We start from the raw sequence: 25573 nt of genomic DNA, 5'->3' as shown, positions 1-25573 counted from the left end.
TTAGTCTTGTGGGCCCCGATTAAGCAGTAGTCTTGTGGGCCCCCATTTAGACTTTTATACCTCCCTCATCACTATAGTATTGGTGCACCACCTGGAAGTGCATTAAGCAATGTGATTAGCATTTGTCATGTGACAGATTTTGTTCTCTCCAGAAACCTATGTGCAGTTCTTATTTTATTTCTTTTTTTTTTTTTTTAATTTTTTTATGTCTTCTGTGCTGAGAGGGGGAGTGTAGGCAAGGTCAAAGAAGTATACCTTACAGTTGGCGGTTGTCCCTAGATCCTGTGAAAGTTGTTGCACTGCATTTGGAGTGGCCCCAGAAAAAGCTCTTACTCTTGCATAAACGAGCTTTATCCTTGCAATGGACAGCTTCATTGTACTTAAGGAGCCAAGTTGTCAACTATGGTCCTCATCCCAGAGCTTCAGAGATCTTTCATTTGTACTGGGCCCAGACCATTGAATGCCTTGAAGATAAAGGACTGAGATCTCGAATTTGATTTGATAGATGGGAAGCCTGTTGGAGAGTGAAGGACAGGTTTCATGTACTTGTGGTAGCTTGTGTTGCTAAGGCATGCATTGCTGCTTTCTGTGTTATCTAATTCATGCTAATACTATCCCAATTAAGCAGTATTCATTGCCATTCCCTGTTGCTATACTACATAGGTGCCCAGAGAGACATCCCAATATTGAACCGCCTGATTAAGAAGATTATGCTGTATTGCTTTTGGGTAATGACACACATTTTTTAAGTTCTGTGGCAAGCCTCTTAAAAAGTTTACTTTCCCCTAAAAAGAGATGTCACATGAAGACTGAGATCTGCTATAAGTAACCAACCATATCTGAACAAATTTATAAATAAACCCTTCACACTAACGTTCATTGGGAATCCAGTCATCTGTGAAGCAAAGAATTTATAATAAGAGGTTGGAGAGTAATTAATATATTTTTGGTAAAGTAGAAGAATTTGTTTTGGGTGATATCTGGAAATTCACACTGGGCTAACCTCAGTATATTCAAGTAATTTGGAAAATTGCCTTTGCTACTTTAAATGTAAGCCTTTTTTTCCAATGAGTGTACTAGTTGATCTCTACAGTAACAGTATATTCTACTTTTAATTTCTACTATTCTAATTGATTTCTAAGTTGGAGTTTTTTACCTCCTTTTGAATATTTACAGTAAATGGTGCTTCTAGCTAAGAAAGCTAGTGATTTTACTTTTAACTTATGACTGGGAAGAATTTTCCTAATAAGGAAATAGCTGACAGGCATGACTGAATTATAACAATGTATAAGGTTAGAAGCAAGGATTTAGTGTCCAGCTGCAAAGCACACTCATGTCCTTTTTGCTTAACTCAAGATGTGTGCTGTTTCTAGTTCAGAACCATTTTGTTGAGTACATTCTACTATATCAACCTGCTTTGGGGGTTGGTTTCTAAACTTGACTCATGTCAACTGTCCAGGTTTATTTTCAGCGGTGAGTTCTCCCATCATAAAATTTAGTCCAAACTAGGGACTTGTGTTTATACCCCTCTATTATCCATTTCTAATCTTGGTTCACCTTCATGGCATTTTGTGACAGAAGAGGCAGTAGCAGTGAGATGCATACACTAGTCGAAATAGGGAAATATAAATAATGAACAGTGTTGAGGTACTCATTCTGTGTTAGTGTCTTCGACCTGATCCTGCAAGGAGCAGAGTGCTTCCTGGGGATGCTGCTCCCACTAGATGCTTAGTACCTCCCAGGAGGCACTCACCTCACACGACTGAGCCTTTTCCAGAGCTAGTGACGTGAAAGCAAGCAATACTTTCTCCTAGATGGCAGTTGAGACAGCTAGTCTATGCAAAATAAAAACAGGCTCTGTAAAATCAATAACTGTATTAGAAAACAATGAAATACTCCATTTTTAGCAAAGAGGAGCTTTTCTTTCATCCACAAGGACAATTACAGAAGAAGAAAAACATTTTTTAATACTACCTTGAGTGAGAGAGCAGAAGAAGAACAAAGAAGCAGAAGTCTAATAAAACAGTAGTAACTGACCACATATAAATGGTCAAATGTCACATCAGGGAAGGTTTAGAGAAACAACTTTCAACAATGTAAACCATGCTTTCTTGGATCAGTCTGAGAGCATGCAAAAGGAGACGTTATTCCTGATTTAGTACTAAGAAATCCTAAGGAGTACTAAGGAGTTGGTTTAAGAAGTAACTATAATTGTACCACTCTATAATTAAATCCATACAGTCATACATTCCAAGTCCAGGAGGGACCATTCTGATCATCCTATGTGACTTCTTGTATAACACAGGCCATAGAACTTCCCCAACATCCTTGTGGAAAAAAACATCTCCAGAAATGAGCACATTGACATATTTTAGAAGAGGATTTAAAATAAAGTAAAAAATCACTTAAGTCAAAACTGAGAAAGTTAAAATCCTTGGATGCAGTATGGCAGCTACTTCAGCATAGTGTATATAATAGAGCCACTGGAATCTTCCCTACTTCCAAACAAAAAAGGAAAAAGGAGGCAAGGGGGGAGGAAAACAGTATGGTCAAATGCAAAGGTTCAAGAGGCCATTCAAGCGAAACAGGTATTTCTCAAGTAAAAATCCCCATCCCTGAGAAGCCAATAGAAAGGAGCATAAACCGTGGAAGGTAAAACATAAAATGGAAATTAGGAAAGCTAAGAGGGAGTGTGAAGAGAAAATAGATAACAAGAAATGTTTTCAGTACATAAGAAGCAGTAAGTCTGTCACAGAATCAGTGGGTCAGCTAGAGGACCAGCGGTAAAGGGAGCAATTAAAGAAGGTAAGGATATTACAGATTGAATGAATGAGTGAGTGAGTTTGTCTTGGTCTGTGCCACAGAGAATGATGGGATGGTACCTGCTCTTTTCAGGTACTTATAGAGATTCAGCTGTTTGAAAAAGGAGGGACAAACTAGCAACCTGTCACCAGGTTTGGTTGATATGTTTCCAGGAACACTGAAGAAATACAAGAATGAAGTGGCTGACCTGCTAATAAAAATATGTATTTAAATCTGTAACTGCAGTTTGCTCTCAAGCATCGTACTGGCCATTGTCAGAGACAGATTATTGGACTGAATGGACCATTAATCTGATCTGACAGTTCTTACATGGAAGAAAAGGAAGCCTAGATTAACATGCGTTTGCAAACTGGTTGTGCTGGCATTCTGAGTTGATTTTGCTGAAATAATCTGTTATTCCTCAGTGTAAATTGGCAAAAATATTTACAAAAAAAAATTGTTGGCTGCTGTTTCTGTGCTTGAGTGTGATTAGCTCTGAGAATTTCAGTGCATTTTATATTCAAACCAGAAAGCCATATAAAGTAAACTAGGGTTGATTTTGGTTGGTGTAGATTTGTTCCATTGCTATATCATAAAAAATCAATTGGCATTAGAGTCCTAGCCCTCCTACCTTTTCATCAGTGATGAGTGACAGTTTTGCTACCGGCTAAAATAAAAAGGATTCCTAATAATATACTAGCTGTTCTTTTTGCAATATTATATATGCAAAAGTACTGTATGATAGGAAATTGGCAGTGACAGTTGCGATCTGATTCAGAATATTGTTAAAACTTAGAATTACAAATGTAAAAATGAATTGTTCTGATGGGTGCTAAATTGTCTTGTCTTATTATGTATCTTTTTGTAAAATTGGTGATAATAGCAAAATACCTCTCACATTTACCACCTTGTAAGGAAAATATATTGACCTGTGACTCCTAAAGGAATATGCACATGAAGTAGAACTATTAGGGTATAGAAAACAATACAGTATTTTTTAGCATTTGTTTGAACCCTTTGTGCACTATGTATTTTATGTGAATTAACTTTATATGAATTAATTAACAGGATTTCTTGTTACTTTCCAGCCTTGCCGATGCATGGGAAAATGATATTGGAGTTCATCCTCTAACATTTCCATCAAAAACATGTTTGGAATTGTTGTTGATATTGAGTTTGAGTAATGCTTGTCTGCCACCTTCACTACGCTGCATGAACTCCTTCCAGGTAATGAGCTGTTTTTCATCCAATATAGAGATGTTATCTGTAGGAAAGAGCAGGCCCCTGGGGATTCATAAAACCCTTCAACTTAAAGGCTTATTAGTTGGAGCTGCACAGCTAGTCATAATACTAAATACAGCAATGAATAATTAATTTTTTTAGTATGCAGTTTTCCCCAGAATTTTAATATTTAGACCAAGGTGGGAAGGTATAGCAGATTTTTAAACTGTCCAAGCTAAAGAGCATGTTTAAATAAATGCCACCAATGACTTTTTAAAAAGGGGAATCTTGAATAGGTAGAACAGTTAAAGTACAATTCCATTAAAACACAGCAATATGTCAAAGCCCTTATAAAAAAGAAAATTAAAGTAATTGTGGTAATAACAAAGAATCAGATTATGAACCCTTACTTCCTTGGGTGATCACTCCCTTGAATGATGGGATCGCTCATGCAAGTAAGTGCATGTGCATGGCAGTGAAATGGTCACAATCTGTCCTATTGTAGATTACTGTTCAACAACACCAAACCACAACACCAAATCCTCTCCAGTGAAAGACATGGGGCTTTTAACATTTCTAATGAATTATTAGAATTATTCTAATTATTGAAGAAAAGATAATATAACATGTATAAATTTTATCTTCTTTACGAATAAGCATGTACAGTTTACAAATGAAATATATAGTCATTTTAACTCATGATAATAAAATGTATTAATTCAGCCTCCTTTAAAATATTCTTTGTCTATCCTTGACTCAGTCCATCAATTATATGAATCAACAGTTGATTGGTTTAGGTCAATAAATATATCTAAATCTATGTCTGATTTGGGAGTTAACCTAAAATTGTGTTCTATAGTTTAAGTAATTTATGTAAACTATTTTTTCTGTTTTACTGAGATTTCTTTCTAATTGTGTTTACCGTTGTTAAGGTCAAAATAAATAAATGAAAAGAAATGCCCATAAATGAAATATTGGGCCAGAACCTCAGCTGGTGTAAAGTGGTGTACCTTTATTGACTGTAATGGCGTTAAATTGATATATACCATCTGAAGATCTGGCCCACTGAGTTGTGAAATAACTAAACATGCAGTTTTTTAATTGGCTTATCATCTACCCTCTGTGAACTTTAAAAGGGGTCTGTAGTCTTTTGAACTCTTGAGTGAACAGCAGTTATTGCTGGTTATTTCAGAACGGTGTTTTTTTTTTACCCAAGGTCAGAACAGTTACTGAATTGTGCTTTTTTTTTTTTTTTGGATCATAAAACTGAGGAATCTTCTATATGCTGGTGGAATGATATTGCAAAATTAAATTTTTTTAATAGATTGATGCAGTTGAACAATCTGGGTTTCCTGTTAAACAGTGAACATTCATATAACTTGTTTACTGCCCATAATATGGGGTAAAATCTTCCCAGTTTTATTTGGGATTAAGAAATAGTTTGAATGAAAGTCTGTTTTTGTATGCTGATGGGATACACCTTGCGCCATTTCTGCGTTTAGTGTTTGAGATTCTGTAGTGGGAGGTTTCTTTGGTTTTATCTGGATGTAGATGGGAATGGAGAAATGATTAGCAAACCCAGAGAAAGATGGATTAGTAAATTCAAGAAATATCTTATCCCTTTTGTAGACAGAAGGTTAGGGCCTATGCCTGAAAAAAATGTGAGTACCTGCCTTCATATGACTAGTCCCATTAACTTCAATAGGACTACCCTTGTGAGTAAAATTACTCACGTTGTGAATGTTTTCAGGACTTGGCCCTTAGAGTAGCTAGTGGTGTTAATTTGCACTGTAATCCTGAAGATTGATATGAAGAATCCTTGCGCCTCTGGAAAGCCCTGTTGATTTCAGTGCACTGGTATGGTTAATTTGGGCCCCACTGATTTCACTGGTACTCAGCACTGGCACAAGTGCATGTCTCTTTGCAGGATCAGAGCCTTGGCATATCCTATACTCCTATCCTATACTCGCGTTGCCAAAGTTCACTATGGCATCTGGAGTTAGAGAAGGTTCTTTCCTGAGATGCCGGTTGAATTCTTTTAGTTGTTGGTGATCTATTTGTAAATTCATTTTCCAAATATTACTGTGCACGTGAGAAACATGTTTTTCCCCCAGAGTCCTTGTTTGTTAATTTTATGTCCTGATCCAGTGAAGCATTCCGATGTGGCTAACTTTCAATGGGGCTGTTCACTTGCTTAGTTCGAAGCATGTGCTTTTGCCGATTTGAGCACTGCAAGGCTAATGGTTTCTATTAGTAAATTGTTGAAACCTTACTTTGTGTGTAAATCTAATGAAAATGCAGATGCAGTCACCACCCTGTTGTTCTAATGATAGTATTAACATTAGTCTTTCATGCTAAAGATACCCTTTGTCTATGCTCTTTGCTTGCCTTCCTGTATCAGCTGCTTCTTTTAAATCTGCCTCAAATTCATTTTTCAGAAAGTTTTTTCTGATTTTGCTGCTGCTTGTTCACCTTCTGCACCACAGATATCAGGAATATTATATCCTTTCTTCCATACCTTTCATGGAAAAAACTGACAAGATATGCAGGAGTCCTGAATAGTGATATCACACCAGGTGAAGTACCCTATGACCGGAATGAGGGGGAAAAGGATGTTGAGTCTTAAACACAGTGTGGAAAAAACTGGGTTATTTTGTTAAACAAGACAGTCATACTTTAAATGTCATTAAGAAGAAGTAAAGGGCAAAACCAATATTTGTTTTCCTTTGCAGTGCACCTTTAATATATGATTGTCAGTGGTCTACAAAAGCATTTTGACAGATTTTTTTAAAAAGTAGATAGAGTTAATCTTTTTGGAATTGGGCCGAAAAGAACCTGGAAAATTTCTTCTTGCCTCAACAATTGGTGTTTCAACCCATCTAGCCATCCCAAGTAGAAAGTCAATGTTTTATTCAACAGAGTATTTTCTTCACAGAATATACGTGTATGTTTCTGCTGTAGATTTAGAAAAATATGCAGTAGGTAGTTCTGAATCCCTAATTGCTGACCTAGACAAGGTACAAGTTAGCACCTGATTTCATCTGTAGCATAGGAGTGATTCATGTATTCAGCTTTCGGAAGTAATGGACATAAAGTAATCTTTTCCAAATCCCAGTGCTAACAGAGACCAAATTTTGTGTAAAGGATGTAGATTCTTGCATCAAATCCTCTCTGTGTTACAGTGCAATGTTGAAGACCGTATAAATGTGATTGGCATAAGTATGGATTGGATTACGTCTGGGTATAAAAAGGCACACAAAGGAAATATGCTTAATTGCTAATAATCTCAATAATAAACTGTTCTGCCTTGTGCTCTAAAAGAGTTCTCTGGGGCCAGTTTAGTGGTCTTCATATCTGTGCTCACTATAAATTTTCTTCTATTTTCTAGCAGTGTGCTACTGCTTGCTTAACACCGCTTAGCAAAATAATATTTAAAATATTTTTTCATTCTGGTATGACCCTGTGAAAATGTTTCAATGTGGTTTGTATCACTGAAGTTGCATGTGACAGGAGTGCACCAGAAGGCATCATAACACTAGCTGTCTGAATTTACTGATCAAGTATATACACTACAGCAGGTTTCCACATTGCCTATTTGCGTGTGAGCAGAACATCAATTCTTGTCAGTTTTTGTGGGTCGTATCTTCTTCATTCTTGTGTAATGGCACTGAAATTCTTTGTTGTCTGTAGCTGACATAGGAAGACAAGTGCGTGGCAGGAATAAAGAGGAAAAAGTTAAACATTGGCTCACCTAGTCCAGCAACAGGGGCTGCTTTAATTTGCACTGGTAGATAACTGCTTCCAAGGAGCCCCTTCAGCAACCAGGATTACTGGAGAACATTGATTTCTGTCCCTGACAAACCCATGGCCCATCTCCTCTACCAAGGGTGCCTGCAGGTGCTCTAGGGCTCACTGAGCCAACTGTGGATTCCTCTGGAGCAGTACAAAGGGGATTTATGAAGGGCTGAGGAGTAAGACTCAGAAGGTTATGAGTAAAGTTTCCTATCCTGTGCTTGCAGTGAGCCTTATTTTGTCCTCCTTTGTTGGGCTCATATACATTGTTCAGAAAACTGCTTTAGCTCACTATACTCTTGATCTTTCTGCCTCTCTTCCCTCAGGAGCTGGCAGTTCTTTGCTTTACTATCTGGCTGAACTTTTCTTCATATATTATTTGAAAAATGGGAAGTGCCCATAGCTAGCACCCATTTGACCCATCATCTGCTTTCTTATTGAACTGTTCATCTGTTACTTCTGAGCATAAAAGTTGGTCAGATATGTTGGTAAGTTTGTACGTACAGCACAAAGCAGTTAATGCTGGGAGATGCTTTAAAGTGACAAGTAATCTGTTATGTTTTGCTAACGTATCTTGCCTTTCTTTGAATTCCAGCACACTGAACAGAAAATGTCTTATATACTGAATTCTTATGATGATATATGGGGGTGTTTAGCATATTTCTCTGTCTTGTTATTGTGGAAAAACAGGCTTCAGTACCAAGCATCGGCTCTTATGGCCATAGACTGTAACAGTGATTCTGGGAGTTAAACAGATTGCTTTTTGAATTTGTTTTAATTTATTTTTATAGCTGCATGAATTTGAAAGAAAGTTGTGTTTTAAGGACTATAGAGCGATGTCAGCATTTCATTTGCTACAATTTTAGAATTTCTTTTCTGTTTAATTCAGTGTAAGGGAAAGTTTGTAGCTGCACTAGCCCTTTCTGACAAGAGAAATTAGCTGATGGTACAAAAGGATCATTTTCACCTTGTTGCATTATTTATCATAATGGTACCTCTATAGTTAAGGTTCAGCCAGCAGTATGTCCTGGTGAATAAATTCCTATTTTAAAAATTTATCAAATAATGTGGTGGATTCTCCATCACTTGAAGTCTTTAAATCAAGATTGTATGTCTTTTTCTAAAATATATGCTCATGCTCAACCATAAACTATGGGCTGGATGCAGGAATTACTGGCTAAAATTCTGTGGTCATGCAGGAGGTTAGACTAAGTGATTATAATAGTTAGCATCCTTAAAAAAAAAAAAACTTTAATCTATTTATTGTTTTAAACCTGTAACTATTTTGAATTATCTGTTGATAGGGAAATATTTAGTTCTCTTTATTTGTAATTTATTTCTTAATTCGTAATGCACAGTAACATTTGGTAGCTCAAGAAACAAGTTACTTAGGGAACATCAGAATTTTTAAGTTCATTCATTATAGCTTGATAACTCCATTTTGTACAGTAATTATTACAGAATGGATATAGATACAGAATTAGTATGTTCTGTAATATATATGCACAACAGGGGCTGAATTGAACTGTATGCCTTGATATATTAGAGGCTTCCCATCACCTGAAGCTTATAAAAAGCACTTGCACATTCTCCCACAAATAATAAAATTTCTTTGAGAGGAAATGTGTAGATACTTCTGTTACTTCTTCCAGTCCTTTCTGGAGCAATAGCAGAGTAAAACTTTGAAGGATGTGGTCAGTTTCACTCTTCTTGCTCCTCCTGAGCAATCTGAGCCACAGAAGTGAACTTATCCATATTCTTGTAAGATTGACTCTGTTGCTGCCTTGAAACATTTTGGGAAGCAACATTGGAGGCAGGGAAAAACGATATTGTTGCTACTGCTGCTCAAGATGGTTGACAGGCAGTGAAGTAGGGAATGATGAAGACTGGGGAGAGAAATTGACTTAAAAATGGGTCTCCTACCCTCCCATACCAGAAAGGAAAATGAAGTAGATTTATACAGATCTTGCACCTCTTGTTTTAAAAAAAAAAAAAAAAAATTAAAATTGGGCGTTCCTACCAATAGCTACTGAGGTATGGAGTCTGCCATAAAATGGAATGGAGATATTTTCTATTATGTATGTACTTGTGAATGTTTATATTTTGCAAACATCTGGATCCATACCTTTTGATTCATTTACTGAAAATGGTTCAGATTTTCAAAACTATCTAGGGGATTTAGAGAGACATTCCATTAATTTCCATTTCTAAATCTCCTTGACTGCAAAGGTGCTTTGAAGTTCTCAACCAGTGTTGATAATCAAGTGGAGAAACTGGTGTTAAAACACATAACGTAGCTTCCTTGATATCCATATATTCAGTTTTGTTTCTTTGAAGTGACTGTATATTTTAGTTTTGCTAAAATCGCTCTTAAAGTGAGAAATAACAATAATATTAGTGCCAGTCTCTTTCGGCTGCTCCAAAAAGATTATCTTGGCTATAGCAGCCCAGCATGGACGCCCTTGCTGTAGTAACCTTTTGCTGGTTTCAGCTAATTCTGCCAAGGTATCAGTATTACAGGGGATGATATAAGACTTAATCTTGTCTGGAACCATATTATTGTTCCCTCTTAAACCATATTTTCTGTGGTAAATGATCTAAAACAAAAAAATCCTCAACTCTCTCTTGCATTACATCTGCAAATAAATTCTTTATTGTGAGGATTTAGATAACACTTGTGTACTCTCTTTTTAAGTTTGATTATTTCTCATTTATGGTGATTTATGCCGTATATTACCTCACTTTTATATCTTTCATGCAAACATCAGTTTTGCAGTTTAGTACAATTACAAAGGCTACACTTGTTAAAAAAAAAATAAAAGTTATTGTACTGCATAAAAACACTTCAGAATAAATAGAAAAGAAGTGGTAATATGATGACCAGCCACCACTGGAAGTAACAAGCAATACTGGAAGAATTATACTACTTTAAATATTTCTATGAAGATTGAGAGAGTTTTCCAGGTTCAATTAAGAGATTATGATGCTATTTTTGTGCCTCTACCATTTTATCATACTTTATTAAGTTGATTTTATTAGATCATCACTCAAACTCTGATATTTCTGTAGTTTTTCCATAACATTTATTAGAGCAACTGTTAGAGCCATCCATCAATTTTTTAATGTGTGACGATACTTTGTATGTAAAACATGTTTTTCCAGGGCCATACACAACTTTATATTTCGGGGGAAGGGTCCAGAGTTTAAAAAAAAAAAGTTGTTGACTATAGATTTAATGAATTGCTTTCTATGTGATTAAATTTGTTCATTTTTAATAAAATGAGATGAACAAGCTTCTGTTCCAAGCTCAATGTTTTTCTTGCTTTATTAATCCAAATCCTCAATTTTTGTGGTGTCTACAGCCCCCCATGTTCGCAGTTGGCTAAGCCCATTTCTTGTAATTACTTGAGATGATAACGGTGAATCAGAGTTCAGAAAGCAGCAATAAAATCCTAAACTGGGATCCAGAATCAGGAACCAAATTATAGCGTCACCCCTTTGCTGAGCAGTACCAGATGTCCATAGCCTTTCAGGTCAGCTTTGCAGAGAAGGAGAAATCAGTGACATGGAGTGTGGGTAAATTCTAAATGTAACTTGTTTTATTTACACATATCCTGGAGGAGAGGTGGTTACCAAAAGCACACAAGCAATTCCCTTTTTTCAGAAATCTAAGCCTAACTCCAACTCTCTTCACCCTACTCCTTCTACCCAGAATCTTGTATAACAACACAGAACATGTTGTCGCAGGACTGAATATTTGCTTGCACACTAAGAAAAAGAATTTGGAAGATTAAGTGTAATTTTGTCATTTAGTGACATCTTCGAAAACAATATTCTCGGAACACGTGAAAAAGTACTAATGTTCTTTTAGACAAGAATAGTATAGGTTTGGTTGTAAAAATCCGGAATAGATTGGTCTGATTAGAGTTCATGTTACCTGATGCACAATAACGAATGATGTTAGAGCTATGTCTGGTATAGTTTCATATTCGTTTTCATTAAGATGGTTCTAATTGTTAGTCATTTTCCCCACATTTCAGAACCTGTTCAGGTAGTTGTTATATTCTAATTATTTAGCATTTGTATTACAATATGGTAGTTTTCTAGTTTTCTATTGTCTATCACCATTCCCCGAAGTCATGGGCAAATGGTAATTGTCACATGCTGGTATGTGTGTTGGAAATGGTTCAGTCAATTCTCCATATTATATTTTAGTCTGAATAAATAAAATAAATCTCTCTACGTCAGAGATTCTAGGGAACTTTTCAACATCTCTGTCTCTATTGTGTTAACTATTCATTGTCCTGTTTGAAACAGTGAGAAAGGAACTCTCCATAAAGGTATGTTTAGGACTTTGCCATGCTGTCTGTATGGGGCTTAACATAGACACAATTAGCATAGCTTCATCATCACAACCTCAGGCTGCTGCTAGTTGCAGAATTTTGTGATTTACTGCAAAGAAACTGTTTTATCTGGACAAAGCATAGAATCTACTTTTCAAAGAATGTTTGCGCCATTTCCCACAACTATTTATACAAACAAAACTTCACTTGCATACTTCAGGCAGTTTTAAATTAAGGAATTAAAAGATACCTAAAACCAATTGTGATAGGGGACTTGGAGGGCCAGACAGCTTAGTGGTTAATGCACCCAGCTTCTGGCCTCTTGCCCCTCTGTCAGGGCAGTAGAGGTGCCTGTTTGTGACCTTAAGCTGGAAATCTTCAACTTTCCACCCACATCTGGGCTTTGGCCTTTAAAAGTGGTAGGGGGACCTGGGTCCTGGCTCAGTGAGAAACATCACTGGCAAGGGTCCTCCCTGCAGCAAGTCAGGTAGGAGAATGTATATAAGGAGCGAGGGCGGTGTGGATACTAGTCTAATAGGTTATACTGGCTGTAGAATGACTGTGCCTAATAGGGTACAAAATGTGAGCGAGGCCAAACAGCAAAAATTAAGATGTTTATACACCAATGCGAGGAGCCTAGGTAACAAAATGGAGGAACTAGAGCTACTGGTGCAGGAAGTGAAACCAGATATTATAGGGATAACAGAAACATGGTGGAATAGTAGTCATGACTGGACTACAGGCATTGAAGGGTATGTGCTGTTTAGGAAAGACAGAAACAAAGGTAAAGGGGGTGGAGTAGCATTGTACATCAATGATGAGGTAAAATGTAAAGAAATAAGAAGTGATGCAATGGATAAGACAGAGTCCGTCTGGGCAAAAATTACATTGGGAAAGAAAACTAGTAAAGCCTTTCCTACGATAGTGCTTGGGGTGTGCTATAGGTCTCTGGGATCTAATTTGGATATGGATAGAGCCCTTTTTAATGTCTTTAATAAAGTAAATACTAATGGAAACTGCGTGATCATGGGAGACTTTAACTTCCCAGATACAGACTGGAGGACCAGTGCTAGTAATAATAATAGGGCTCAGATTTTCCTAGATGAGATAGCTGATGGATTCCTTCATCAAGTAGTTGCTGAACCGACTAGAGGGGATGCCATTTTAGATTTAATTTTGGTGAATAGCGAGGACCTCATAGAAGAAATGGTTGTAGAGGACAATCTTGGCTCAAGTGATCATGAGCTAATTCAGTTCAAACTAAATGGAAGGATTAAGAAAAATAAATCTGCAACTAGGGTTTTTGATTTCAAAAGGGCTGACTTTCAAAAATTAAGGAAATTAGTTAGGGAAGTGGATTGGACTGAAGAACTTGTGGATCTAAAGGTAGAGGAGGCCTGGGATTACTTTAAATCAAAACTGCAGAAGCTATCAGAAGCCTGTATCCCAAGAAAGGGGAAAAAATTCATAGGAAGGAGTTGTAGACCAAGCTGGATGAGCAAGCATCTTAAAGAGCTGATTAAGAAGCAGCAGAAAGCATACAGGGAGTGGAAGATGGGAGGGATCAGCAAGGAAAGCTACCTAATTGAGGTCAGAACATGTAGGGATAAAGTGAGACAGGCTAAAAGTTGAGTAGAGTTGACCTTGCAAAGGGAATTAAAACCAACAGTAAAAGTTTCTATAGCTATATAAAACAAGAAGAAAACTAAAAAAGAAGTGGGGCCACTAAACACTGAGGATGGAGTGGAGGTTAAAGATAATCTAGGCATGGCCCAATATCTAAACAAATACTTTGCCTCAGTCTTTAATAAGGCTAAAGAGGATCTTGGGGATAATGGTCGCATGACAAATGGGAATGAGGATATGGAGGTAGATATTACCATATCTGAGGTAGAAGCAAAACTGAAACAGCTTAATGGGACTAAATCGGGGGGCCCAGACAATCTTCATCCAAGAATATTAAAGGAATTGGCACCTGAAATTGCAAGCCCATTAGCAAGAATTTTTAATGAATCTGTAAACTCAGGAGTAGTACCGAATGATTGGAGAATTGCTAATATAGTTCCTATTTTTAAGAAAGGAAAAAAAAGTGATCCGGGTAACTACAGGCCAGTTAGTTTGACATCTGTAGTATGCAAGGTCCTGGAAAAAATTTTGAAGGAGCAATTAGTTAAGGACATTGAAGTCAATGGTAAATGGGACAAAATACAACATGGTTTTACAAAAGGTAGATTGTGCCAAACCAACCTAATCTCCTTTTTTGAAAAAGTAACAGATTTTTTAGATAAAGGAAATGCAGTGGATCTAATTTACCTAGATTTCAGTAAGGCATTTGATACCGTGCCACATGGGGAATTATTAGTTAAATTGGAGAAGATGGGGATCAATATGAACATCAAAAGATGGATAAGGAATTGGTTAAAGGGGAGACTGCAACGGGTCCTACTGAAAGGCGAACTGTCAGGTTGGAGGGAGGTTACCAGTGGAATTCCTCAGGGATCGGTTTTGGGACCAATCTTATTTAATCTTTTTATTACTGACCTTGGCACAAGAAGTGGGAGTGTGCTAATAAAGTTTGCAGATGATACAAAGCTGGGAGGTATTGCCAATTCGGAGAAGGATCGGGATATTATACAGGAGGATCTGGATGACCTTGTAAACTGGAGTAATAGTAATAGGATGAAATTTAATAGTGAGAAGTGTAAGGTTATGCATTTAGGGATTAATAACAAGAATTTTAGTTATAAATTGGGGATGCATCAATTAGAAGTAACGGAAGAGGAGAAGGACCTTGGAGTATTGGTTGATCATAGGATGACTATGAGCTGCCAATGTGATATGGCTGTGAAAAAAGCTAATGCGGTTTTGGGATGCATCAGGAGAGGCATTTCCAGTCGGGATAAGGAGCTTTTAGTACCGTTATACAAGGCAGTGGTGAGACCTCACCTAGAATACTGTGTGCAGTTCTGGTCTCCCATGTTTAAAAAGGATGAATTCAAGCTGGAGCAGGTACAGAGAAGGGCAACTAGGATGATCCGAGGAATGGAAAACTTGTCTTATGAAAGGAGACTTAAGGAGCTTGGCTTGTTTAGCCTAACTAAAAGAAGGTTGAGGGGAGATATGATTGCTCTCTATAAATATATCAGAGGGATAAATACAGGAGAGGGAGAGGAATTATTTCAGCTCAGCACCAATGTGGACACAAGAACAAATGGGTATAAACTGGCCACCAGGAAGTTTAGACTTGAAATCAGACGAAGGTTTTTAACCATCAGAGGAGTGAAGTTTTGGAATAGCCTTCCAAGGGAAGCAGTGGGGGCAAAAGATCTATCTGGCTTTAAGATTCTACTTGATAAGTTTATGGAGGAGATGGTATGATGGGATAATGGGATTTTGGTAAGTAATTGATCTTTAAATATTCAGGGTAAATAGGCCAAATCCCCTGAGATGGGATATTAGATGGATGGGATCTGAGTTACCCAGGAAAGAATTTTCTTCAGTATGTGGCTGGTGAATCTTGCCCATATGCTCAGGGTTTAGCTGATCGCCATATTTAGGGTCGGGAAGGAATTTTCCTCCAGGGCAGATTGGAGAGGTCCTGGAGGTTTTTCACCTTCCTCTGTAGCATGGGGCATGGTTGACTTGAGGGAGGCTTCTCTGCTCCTTGAAGTCTTTAAACCATGATTTAAGGACTTCAATAGCTCAGACATGGGTGAGGTTTTTCATAGGAGTGGGTGGGTGAGATTCTGTGGCCTGCACTGTGCAGGAGGTCGGACTAGATGATCAGAATGGTCCCTTCTGACCTTAGTATCTATGAATCTAAGTCCAAGTTCAGTGCCCTGGGCTACTTCCTACCTATAGTCCAAACAGTCTCTCAACAAACAAGAGAGTCCAAAGGAGTGAGGCCCTGCAGACAATTAATCTGCTGGTTCTCAAAAGGGGTGGCAATTGGGGAAGGTGCTGCCAGGAGGCCTTGCCCATTCTGTGGTCCCCTCTCAGACTCAGCCTTCTGTCTAGCTTCCAAGAGAAGGACCTTCCCTTTTGCAGCCTGTCTACCCACCCTTTACTTGGGCTGCTGAGCTCCCTTTTAACCGGCTCCTCCAGCCAGTGCATGCTTGGTGGGCCCAGAGGGGCAGGGCTACCTGGACCCAGCATTGCCTTTTAACCCCTTCAGGCCCAGTGTGGAGTTTATATACCTGATCATACCAAGGCATACTTGGTCCTACTTCAGCACAGGGGGCTGGATTATGTGATCTTTTGAGGTCCCTTCTAGCCCTACATGTCTGTGATTCTGTGAAGGAATGTGGTACCTGTTCCACTGAAATAGATAACTTATTTCTATTCGGGGTTCTATTCCCAGAAGTTTACCTCCTATAAGCTAGTTTTAGCTCTGGAAAGTTCAGAATTAATAGACTGATTAAGTGAGGGGTATTTTACAGTCTGCCAGTCAACACTGCACAGAGATCTGACCTGAGATCCATATATAACAAGCTATTCAGCCATAAAATTTATGGGGAGTAATAAGTCATTCTTAGATTATAAAGCAATGACTCCATAATGAAGGCTTCTCCTTAATGTTTCATATACTTGATATGTGCTGCGTGGATGATAGTCGTTGCAGAAGCTTACACTATATTGCAATTTGCTTCCTTTAAGAGTCTGGGTATTCTAGAACATATGGAAAAGAGATGTATTCATTGTAGTGTTTTTGAATAGAGTAAAAGATGCTTTGAAAACACCGGTATTCAACTGTATCAACTTGTTGTAGTTCATAATGGGGCAAATTTTATTGTAGATTACAGGGACCTTGAGAAATGTGTCTTGGTGAAAAGAAGCCGCTGCTCAACTCCAGAGTTGTATTGGCAGGCAAGGCAGCTTGACAAGACATTGAGGAGTTTGAGACCACAACATCTGAAGAAGAGCGAAGTGGTAATGACAGGTCTTCAAAGAATCAAATGGAGAAATAAACAAATTAAAAGGGCATACAACCAAGTATCATATGTAGTAGTTATGAAATGGAATAGCAATTTGGCTATGGTAAAGTGCACTGTGGAAGAAAGATGGGCTATTAAAGCTCTTTGTTCTTGACTGTCAGTTGAAGATGAATCTGGAGTGATGCTTTTTATCATGGCCTTGACATAATGCCTCCAGTGACATACATATAACTTGCCTGCTATCAGAAATCAGAGTCCATCATTCATTGCAGTTTTAGGAATCTTGTCATCTAATCACATCATCCTCATTTAAATCATTGGTCCTTGATCTGTGATTGATAGATGATGATAAATGTAGTGGTTGATGCTAGAAAACAAACTAAAGTTTGGAATCGGGAAAAGACATGAAGTATATGAAGAAACACAAAAAGGAATCGACCATCCAACAAGTGAGGGAAGGATTTGAAGAAAGATACAAGAGATGAGATGGCCAACCTGCCTTGCCAATGGCTTATTCCTGCTCCCATTGAAGTAAATGGAAAACTCCCACAGACTATACTGTGAATAGGATTGGGCACTAATTTCCTCCTCTCTAAATGGTATGCTGGTGTGATCAGTAATGGAAAATTATAAATGCAATGACTTCTTAAGCAGCAGCATCAAAAGAGAGGATAAAATGACTCTCTAATTCAAAGGCTTTTATACATAATAGTGTGAGAGGAGACAGAGGTATTCCAATATAGTAAATTCATTTTACAGCCTGTCAAGTGAGCATTTGGGGTTTTTTTCCATGGGTTTTTATGCAGGAAAGGACAATACAGCTGTTAAGTATTAAAAAAGCCCACTAATACACAAGGATTAATTCATTCTCAATGGAGAAGCTGCTGTGCCTAAGGTAAAGCCTGGTAGCCATTTAATAATGCACAGAACAACATGCAGCAGTTTAAGAAGGCCATAGCCAATTGAAACTGCAGGAAGAGTTTTGGGTAGACAGACATAATCATTGGGATTTTGTCAGGCCACTTGGGTTAACATTCCTTTCTCTTGCTCTGCTTAGCAGCAGCCTAACACATTAAAGGTGAACTGATTTTTGTTTTTTGGAAAGGAAATAAATATCCAAAAACTTATTAATATATTAACTAATCACTTGGTAGACTCAAATTTGATACTTTTTTCCCTACCTGCCGAGACCCCAATCCAGGCTTTTTATGATACCCATGCTTGTAGGAATAACAAACAGATCAGGGAGCTTATTTCAGTAATAGCGATGCTATCAACCCTTGCTGGAGAAACACAAAATCTGAAATCTGGTCCTGAAAAGTAGATAAGAGGAAATTATCTACAAGTATTTTTTTAAATACCTTGCGCCCTGAAAAAAATTCTGCCCTGTTGAATCAAGTAACTGAGAATGTAGTCTTTAATCGTGCTTATGAACACGACATGTAATTGTCTTGGCTGCTTGGCCCACTCCTGGGATGAGTACCAGATCGCAGAGCACTTCCCTATGATAAGTGATGCTGGAAATGATAGGACTGCAGAAGCTTTGGGATCATCTTCTGCACACAGTTGGACCTTACCTTTAGTCTTAGTGGTTGACTCTTTTCCTAATCTTGTTCTCTATATCATCAAATACTTTATACAGATAATTTAATGTTGGATATAACGTTCTTTGCTTGTTGGTCCTCCAAACTACTGATACCCTTTTTTGTTTCCATGTTGAGATTCTCCAGCCAATCAAAATTGAACATAGTTATTTGTGGAATTTCAGATAACTTAATAATTTGGCCAACACATTTTTATTTTCTCATGAATCGCTTTCCAGACAGTCTATGGCTCCATATTGTTCAGCTAGGAGCTTTGAAAAGATGGCCAATAAACCTCTTCATGTTTTTCCTTCATTTTGCTTTCTCAGGTTTTCAGCAATGATCTGTGTCCACATACATTTCTCATTTCTATTATATACCATTTTACTCTGTTTCCTTGGTGTAAACTAAGATAAAAGTGGATTTCAGTGGGCTTATGATGGAGAGGTATTGGACATGTGTCCTCTTGCATCACCTGGGACAACTGGATTAGCCCCTTTGTATCTTTTAAGCAGAAACTCATGTAACTCAATTCTTCTGTTTCAGTAATTAGTAACTAGCTTTTAATGTTTGCAGTGTTTAGTTGCACTTGTCTCTTCCCTTTAAAGAAAGGCAGAAAAGCTGAGAAGGACAAAATGTTTTCTTCTGTATAACAATGCGAAATGTTACTACTTTAAAAAAAGTGTAGGAGATTTGCTGAACAAACAGAAAAAACTTATTTTAAGTTGCATTCTTTACTGTCACAGAGAGTAAATGCATTTTCAGCTGTATTTTTATAGAGCAGTAGCTAGTGACTACTTAAATTAATCACAAATGTCTATTCCTTATGGATATCCTGTGGATATATTCCATTTGCGGTAGCTGTTTTTCCTATTTAAAGGTGATACTTAGAATGTGGCTAAATATTAGCTATAGAACTTTCTGTGTTAGAAATATTTCTGTTTAGTGGCTCTTCCCTTTCTTGCATCCCTGCCCCCAAAACAGTGCGTTTCTTCAACATATTGTGAAGTGTGGGCTATATCCTGGTTCCACTGAAGTCAAAGGGACTTTTATCAACTCCTAGGATTTAACCCAGGAACTTTTAGTACACTTACTTAACAGCAAATAAAATGCATAAATTCCAAGGCCAGATGGGATCACAGTAATAATCTGGTCTGCCTTCTTGTATACCACATGCCATAGAACTCCCCCAAAATAATTCCAGTTTGAACTAGAGCATATCTTTAAAAAGAAAAAAATCCAATCTTGATTTAAAAATTGCTAGTGTTGGAGAATCTATCGTGGCTCTTCTTAAATCGTTCCAACGGTTAATTACCCTCACTGTCCAAAAAAAAAAATCGCACTGTATTTGCAGTCTGAATTCGTCCAGCTTCAACTTCCAGCCATTGGATCTTGTTATGCTAGACTTTTGTCTGCTAGAGTGAAGAGCCTATTGTTAAATATTTGTCCCCCCGTAGGTACTTCTGGACTCTGGTAGTCACCCCTTTACCTTCTCTTTGTTAAACTAAATAGATTGAGCTCCTTGAGTCTATCACTATAAGGCATGTTTTCTAGTCCTTTAATCATTCTCCTGGCTCTTATCTGAACCTTCTCCAATTTCTCAACATCCTTCTTTAGTTGTGGATATCAGAACTGGATACAGTATTCCAGCAGCGGTTGCATTGGTACAAAATACAGAAGTGAATTTCTATTTCTATTTCTGCTCAAGCTTCTGCTGTTTATGTATCCAAGGATCTCATTAGCCCTTTTGGCCACAGCATCACACTGGGAGCTCATGTTCAGCTTATTATTCACCATGACATCCAAATCTTTTTCAGTCACTGCTTCCCAGGAGAGAGTCCCCCATCTTGTAAGTATGGCCTACATTCTTTGTTCCTCGATATCTACATTTACCTTTGGCCATAATAAAATTCATACCATTTGCTTGTGCCCAGCTTACCAAGTGATCCAGGTAGCTCTGTATTAATGTATGTCAACACACAGCCCACAGCAGCGAATCTCAGCGCCCAGGTCAACTGCGGCTTGTGGGGCTCAGGCTTCCACCAAACTAGCTGTGTAGATATTGCAGCTCACATTCTGAAGCCAACCCCCCTCCCTAGTGTTAGAGCCTGAGTTTCAGCTCAAGCTGAAGCATCTACACAGATATTTCAGACATGAAAACCTGAACCTCCTGAGCCCAAGTCTGTTGCCCCAAGCTCTGAGATTTGCTGCCACGGGCTATGTAGATGTACCCTCAGTGACTTGTTCTCCCCCCAATTTTTGTCATCTGCAAACTTTGTCAATGATGATTTTATGTTTTTCTTCCAGGTCAATGATAAAAATGGCATAGGGCCAAGAACTGATCCCTGTTGGACCCCACTAGAGAAACACCTGTTTGATAATGAGTACCCATTTTAATTACATTGAGACCAAACAATTAGGCAGTTTTAAATCCACTTAATGTGTCCATATTATGTGCCAATTAGTGAAAGAAGCCTCAATGCTGAGACTTATTGTGCAAAAATTAGAAAACTCAGGGCTTGTCTACACTTAAAATGCTACAGAGGCACAGCTGTGCTGCTTGGTGCATCACTGTAGAAACAACCTACACCAAGAGGAGGGATTGTCCCTACTGCCTAGGTAAATCTATCTCTCGGAGAGGCGGTAACAAGATCAACGGAAGAATTAGTCCATTGATGTAGTGCTGTCTACATGGGGACTTTGGTTGACTTAACTATGCTGCTCAGGGGGGTGAATTTTTCACATCCCCCGATGGATGAGTTTAAACCAACCTAGTTTTCTAGTGCAGACAAGGCCTCAGAGTTAAACTTTTTCCTCACCTGCCTCTGTTATCAAGTGGATCAGGACACGTAAGTGCTGCCTACTTCTGAGCCCTCGTATAAAGATGCAGCAGCAGCTTCTATCCTGACCCAGCAGTAGGATCTTTGGGGTGATTATAGCACAGACACAAGGAACTATGGCGAGAGAAGGCACTGGAGCAGAGAAGAGTCTGGCCCTGGTGATCTCCTAGTCAATTACTAATCACACAAATCTGTTTGTAAAAATCAGATGCTATCAGATGAGGCATATTCAGACCAATATGTCTCTTCTTTCAAGCATCAAGACTCAGCCCCATTCAGCTGATCCCTATTTTTACTTCCATAATTTACCCATCCGCAGGTTAACATGTACATCTACAATACATTTATGTAAGTCCGTTATATTGTTAATGTACAAAGCTATTAACTATTGTGCAGGTGATGACACAAAGACATAAAGAGCGGATAAAATGATAGGAAAAGACTAATGAGCAGTACTTCACATTGTTGTATTGATAAGAGCCCTCACGCTTCTATGTACATTTTTAGCTGAATCATTTATATTAGACTGTGCAGTCGTATAGTGGAATGATCTTTCAAACCTGTGAACATCCCAGAAGATAATCCTATTAGTCCAAATTCATATCTGTGTGACTCTGTTGAAGTTACAGCATGTGAAGATTCATGGATGATTTGTACAGTGCTGTGAGGAAGTAAAGCCCAACGGGAGAAATTCACCTCTATGCAGAGGACAAGCTCAGAACCCATACACCTCTCAAGCCCTTTTTAAGCCCTCACACCAAGAAAGTCATTCTAAATGGTCAGTGGACTGCAATATCGTGTACTCATCTCAAAAAGGGTATTGCAGAACTAGAAGGGATTCATAAGAGTAATGGAAATGGGTAGGGAAATAGAAAAATTCATATGAAGGGAGAGGAAAAAGACTAGGATTGTTTACCTTTAGAAAGGAAAGGAAACCCAGTGAAGAGAATGCTTTTTCACGCAGCAAGTAATTTACTTTGGGACTCACTGCTGCAGGATGTAATTGGGGTCAGCAATTTATCAAGATTCAGAAAGGGAGTAAACACTTTTATAGATAACTCTGCATACTCTTGGTTTACTACTTTAATGCTAACATAAATTTTGGAAGCATTATTAAATCCCATGCTTCAGGTCTTAAGCCTGACTAAAGGAATTAGGAGAAGACCTAAAGTGGGGACAGATTATTCCACATCTGTCTAATGCAAGGGTTCTCGAACGTTCCTCTGAAAAATCAGGAGCTGGTCACTAGTGGAGGCAGGATACTGGACTATATGGACTATGGGCCTGATCCAGTGTGGCAATTTACTGTTTTCCTGGTATTTAATTAAAATATACTCTCAGAAGAGGGAGGACATAAAATACTGGCACAGTATAAGTGAGTTCAGTACCCTTTCTCCTTAACTAAACCTTGTTTAAGTCTTTGTCCTGTCATCCATGCAGTAGTTTATATACTTTTAAAGCTAATGGAAAACGAGATTAAAATAAGGGTTTAGTGAGACTTAAGTGGTGACTAAACCTTTTACTGGTCTCTGCACAGGAGTGAATATTAGCCTATAGAACAGCAGTTCTCAGCCCGCACGTGGCCCAATTAGCACACAACTGCGGCCAAACTCAGCTGTATGCTAAATGGCAGCCCGTGAGCCAGGGTCCAGCCAGGTTCCCAGCTGCCTGGCACGCAGGGGTCTGGGCTGCCCAGTGCGGTGCCGTTGGGGCTGCCAGCCCGCTCCATGTGGCGGAAGTCTGGGGTCGGAGCTCCCACCCAGCCCCACAAGCTCTGGGGCAGCCAGCTCGCCTCACGTGGTGGGGTGCGGGGTTTCAGGGCGGGAATCCGGGGCAGCTGCCCAGCCCCACGAGCTCCGGGCAGCTGCCCAGCCCCACGAGCTCCGGGCAGCTGCCCAGCCCCACGAGCTCCGGGCAGCTGTGCGGCGGGTGTCCAGGGTTGGAGTCCAGTCAGCCGCTGCCCTGCCACCAGGCCCCTGCTGACCAGGCAACACATACGCTGCCCACAATTTGTAATAAGTTGAAAACCTCTGTTACAGAAGAGTTAAATATACCCAGGTACACACTTCTGAAGTTGAAGAACTGCCAGTAAGAGAGTTATAGTCAAACATCAGTAATCTTATTATTTCACAAACAAGTTTCCTCAGCAAAGCTCACATTCTTAATACAGGATTATGTAGAAACCAAGTTTGGCAATGTCTCGCTCTTCTGTTTAGGAGTTAAAGTGCAGAAGAAAGTATTTGAAAATGTAGCAGCTGGAATACACCCTTTTCCTCCCCCACCATTGAGATACAAATCTATTGAGCCATTTTTCAGGTTATGAAAATTTCCAAAATCATTTCCTTCTGGCCTGAAACCAAACATGAACATTTTCAGCCCAAAAGGTCACAATTCATAATAAGTTATAAGTGACTCAGAGCCATTTTCAGCCTTGAAAATAATAGCCCAGCGGTTATCAAACTGGGGTTCTTGGACCGCAAGGAGTCCTTAGAGATTGAACGGGGGGTCCTCAAAATGCCAGCAATCAAACCAACAATAGACTCTGCAGTAAGAAACAGGCACACCCATCTCACTGAAATCTGTAAGTACTCTGATGCTCTTTTTCTTAAAAAAAGAAAAGGAGTACTTGTGGCACCTTAGAGACTAACAAATTTATTAGAGCATAAGCTTTCGTGAGCTACAGCTCACTTCATCGGATGCATTTCTGTAGCTCACGAAAGCTTACGCTCTAATAAATTTGTTAGTCTCTAAGGTGCCACAAGTACTCCTTTTCTTTTTGCGAATACAGACTAACACGGCTGCTAAGCTGAAATCTTTTTCTTAAAGCGTTAGTAACAGTACATGTTTATATGAAGTATACATATACCTTTGTCCGTCAGTTTCTCAGTTGGTGGTCTGTGATTAACGTTGCATTGGAAAAGGAGCCCATCGAGGAAAAGAAAGTTTGAGAACCTCATATTTTCAAAATTGAATAATGAAATCCATACTTGGTCACCTAAATGAAAGTTTCCTCTGTTTCAGAGCACCAACAGCTCCCATTGAAGTCAGCAGTTTGGAAAATTGGTCGCCATATTTGGTGCTCTAATATAGATTTGGAGTCTAGTTTTAGGCTTCTAGGTTTGCAAATCATAGCCATAGTCACTAACTTCCTGTTGTTTTGATGTATTTTGTTTATGCATTATTACCTAAAACTTTTGTGATATTATCCCCACATCCTAGCCAAGGACCTGACCCTACTGAAGTTAATGTCAAAACTCCCATTGGCTTCAGTGGTGCAGAACAGATGCAAATGAGTAAACTAGCTAGCTGGATATATTGTGGAGAAATAGTAGTGAAAGTTTCTCATTAACACCGTTGGATATGAACTTCGCAAGAAAATACTTGGAGCTAGTCTCTTAAAGCTGGGTATTTGTTAGAAAAATGAATTAGGAACTGTAGTTGCTGGTTAAGGGAAGGGTTTTTCCATCACTATTTTGAATACTTCAAACAGTGAAGGTGATTTAATGTGTTCGGTCTGTTAGAAAAAATAGATCCTTAGAGTTAAGTACTTGCTTATACTCTGCAGTTATTGGTATAATGTTATATTTTACACTTGGATAAGTATAGATTTTGAATAGAAGGAATGTAATTACACTGAATAAATGTTCCTCATGAGGGGAAATTCTCTAGTTCATTTAATTAATGCTTCATGCTCCTAACAGTTAACTAACTTAATTTCACTCCTGGTGTTAAAGGTCTGTTTTAATTTTTTGAAAACAGGTTTTTTTTACTTATTACTAGAAATGGTAGATCAGCCAGAGCATTAAAACAAATGCATAGTGCGTATGCCTGTGTATATGTATATACAATATATTTGTGATTTTAGAGAAGTAATAAAACAAATTAAAACAATGAACAAGAGATATTTGGAATAATCTCTTCTGAGATTTAAGCAACAGAAAGCCAATGAGAAAAAAATGATTATAGAGAACTTAAAAAGTGATACATCTGGAACATCCTATGTCCTTTAGTCTCCCATGCAAGTAGTCCCATTGACTTCAGAGAGACTGCTCATGCAT

At 38.4% G+C, this 25573-nt stretch overlaps 1 protein-coding gene across 3 annotated transcripts in view; it reads left to right on the top strand.

Moving 5' to 3' along the window:
- Window positions 1–25573, top strand: part of UBE3D (ubiquitin protein ligase E3D) — a 113153-nt gene that overhangs the window by 62848 nt on the left and 24732 nt on the right. Inside the window, exons 9-10 of one of the 3 annotated variants that reach the window (XM_043510564.1) lie at window positions 3891–4029; window positions 10045–10413. In XM_043510564.1, the coding sequence (XP_043366499.1) occupies window positions 3891–4029; window positions 10045–10053 (148 nt within the window). In that variant the 3' untranslated portion in view covers window positions 10054–10413. Of the gene's footprint in view, window positions 1–3890; window positions 4030–4528; window positions 4592–10044; window positions 10414–25573 lie in introns of those variants that run through there. The other 2 variants (XM_043510563.1, XM_038397236.2) reach the window with 2 other exon arrangements.

This window comes from Dermochelys coriacea, chromosome 3 (genome assembly GCF_009764565.3).
Source record: "Dermochelys coriacea isolate rDerCor1 chromosome 3, rDerCor1.pri.v4, whole genome shotgun sequence".
NCBI classification, from domain to species: domain Eukaryota; kingdom Metazoa; phylum Chordata; order Testudines; family Dermochelyidae; genus Dermochelys; species Dermochelys coriacea.
This window is presented reverse-complemented; position numbering and strand designations above follow the sequence as displayed.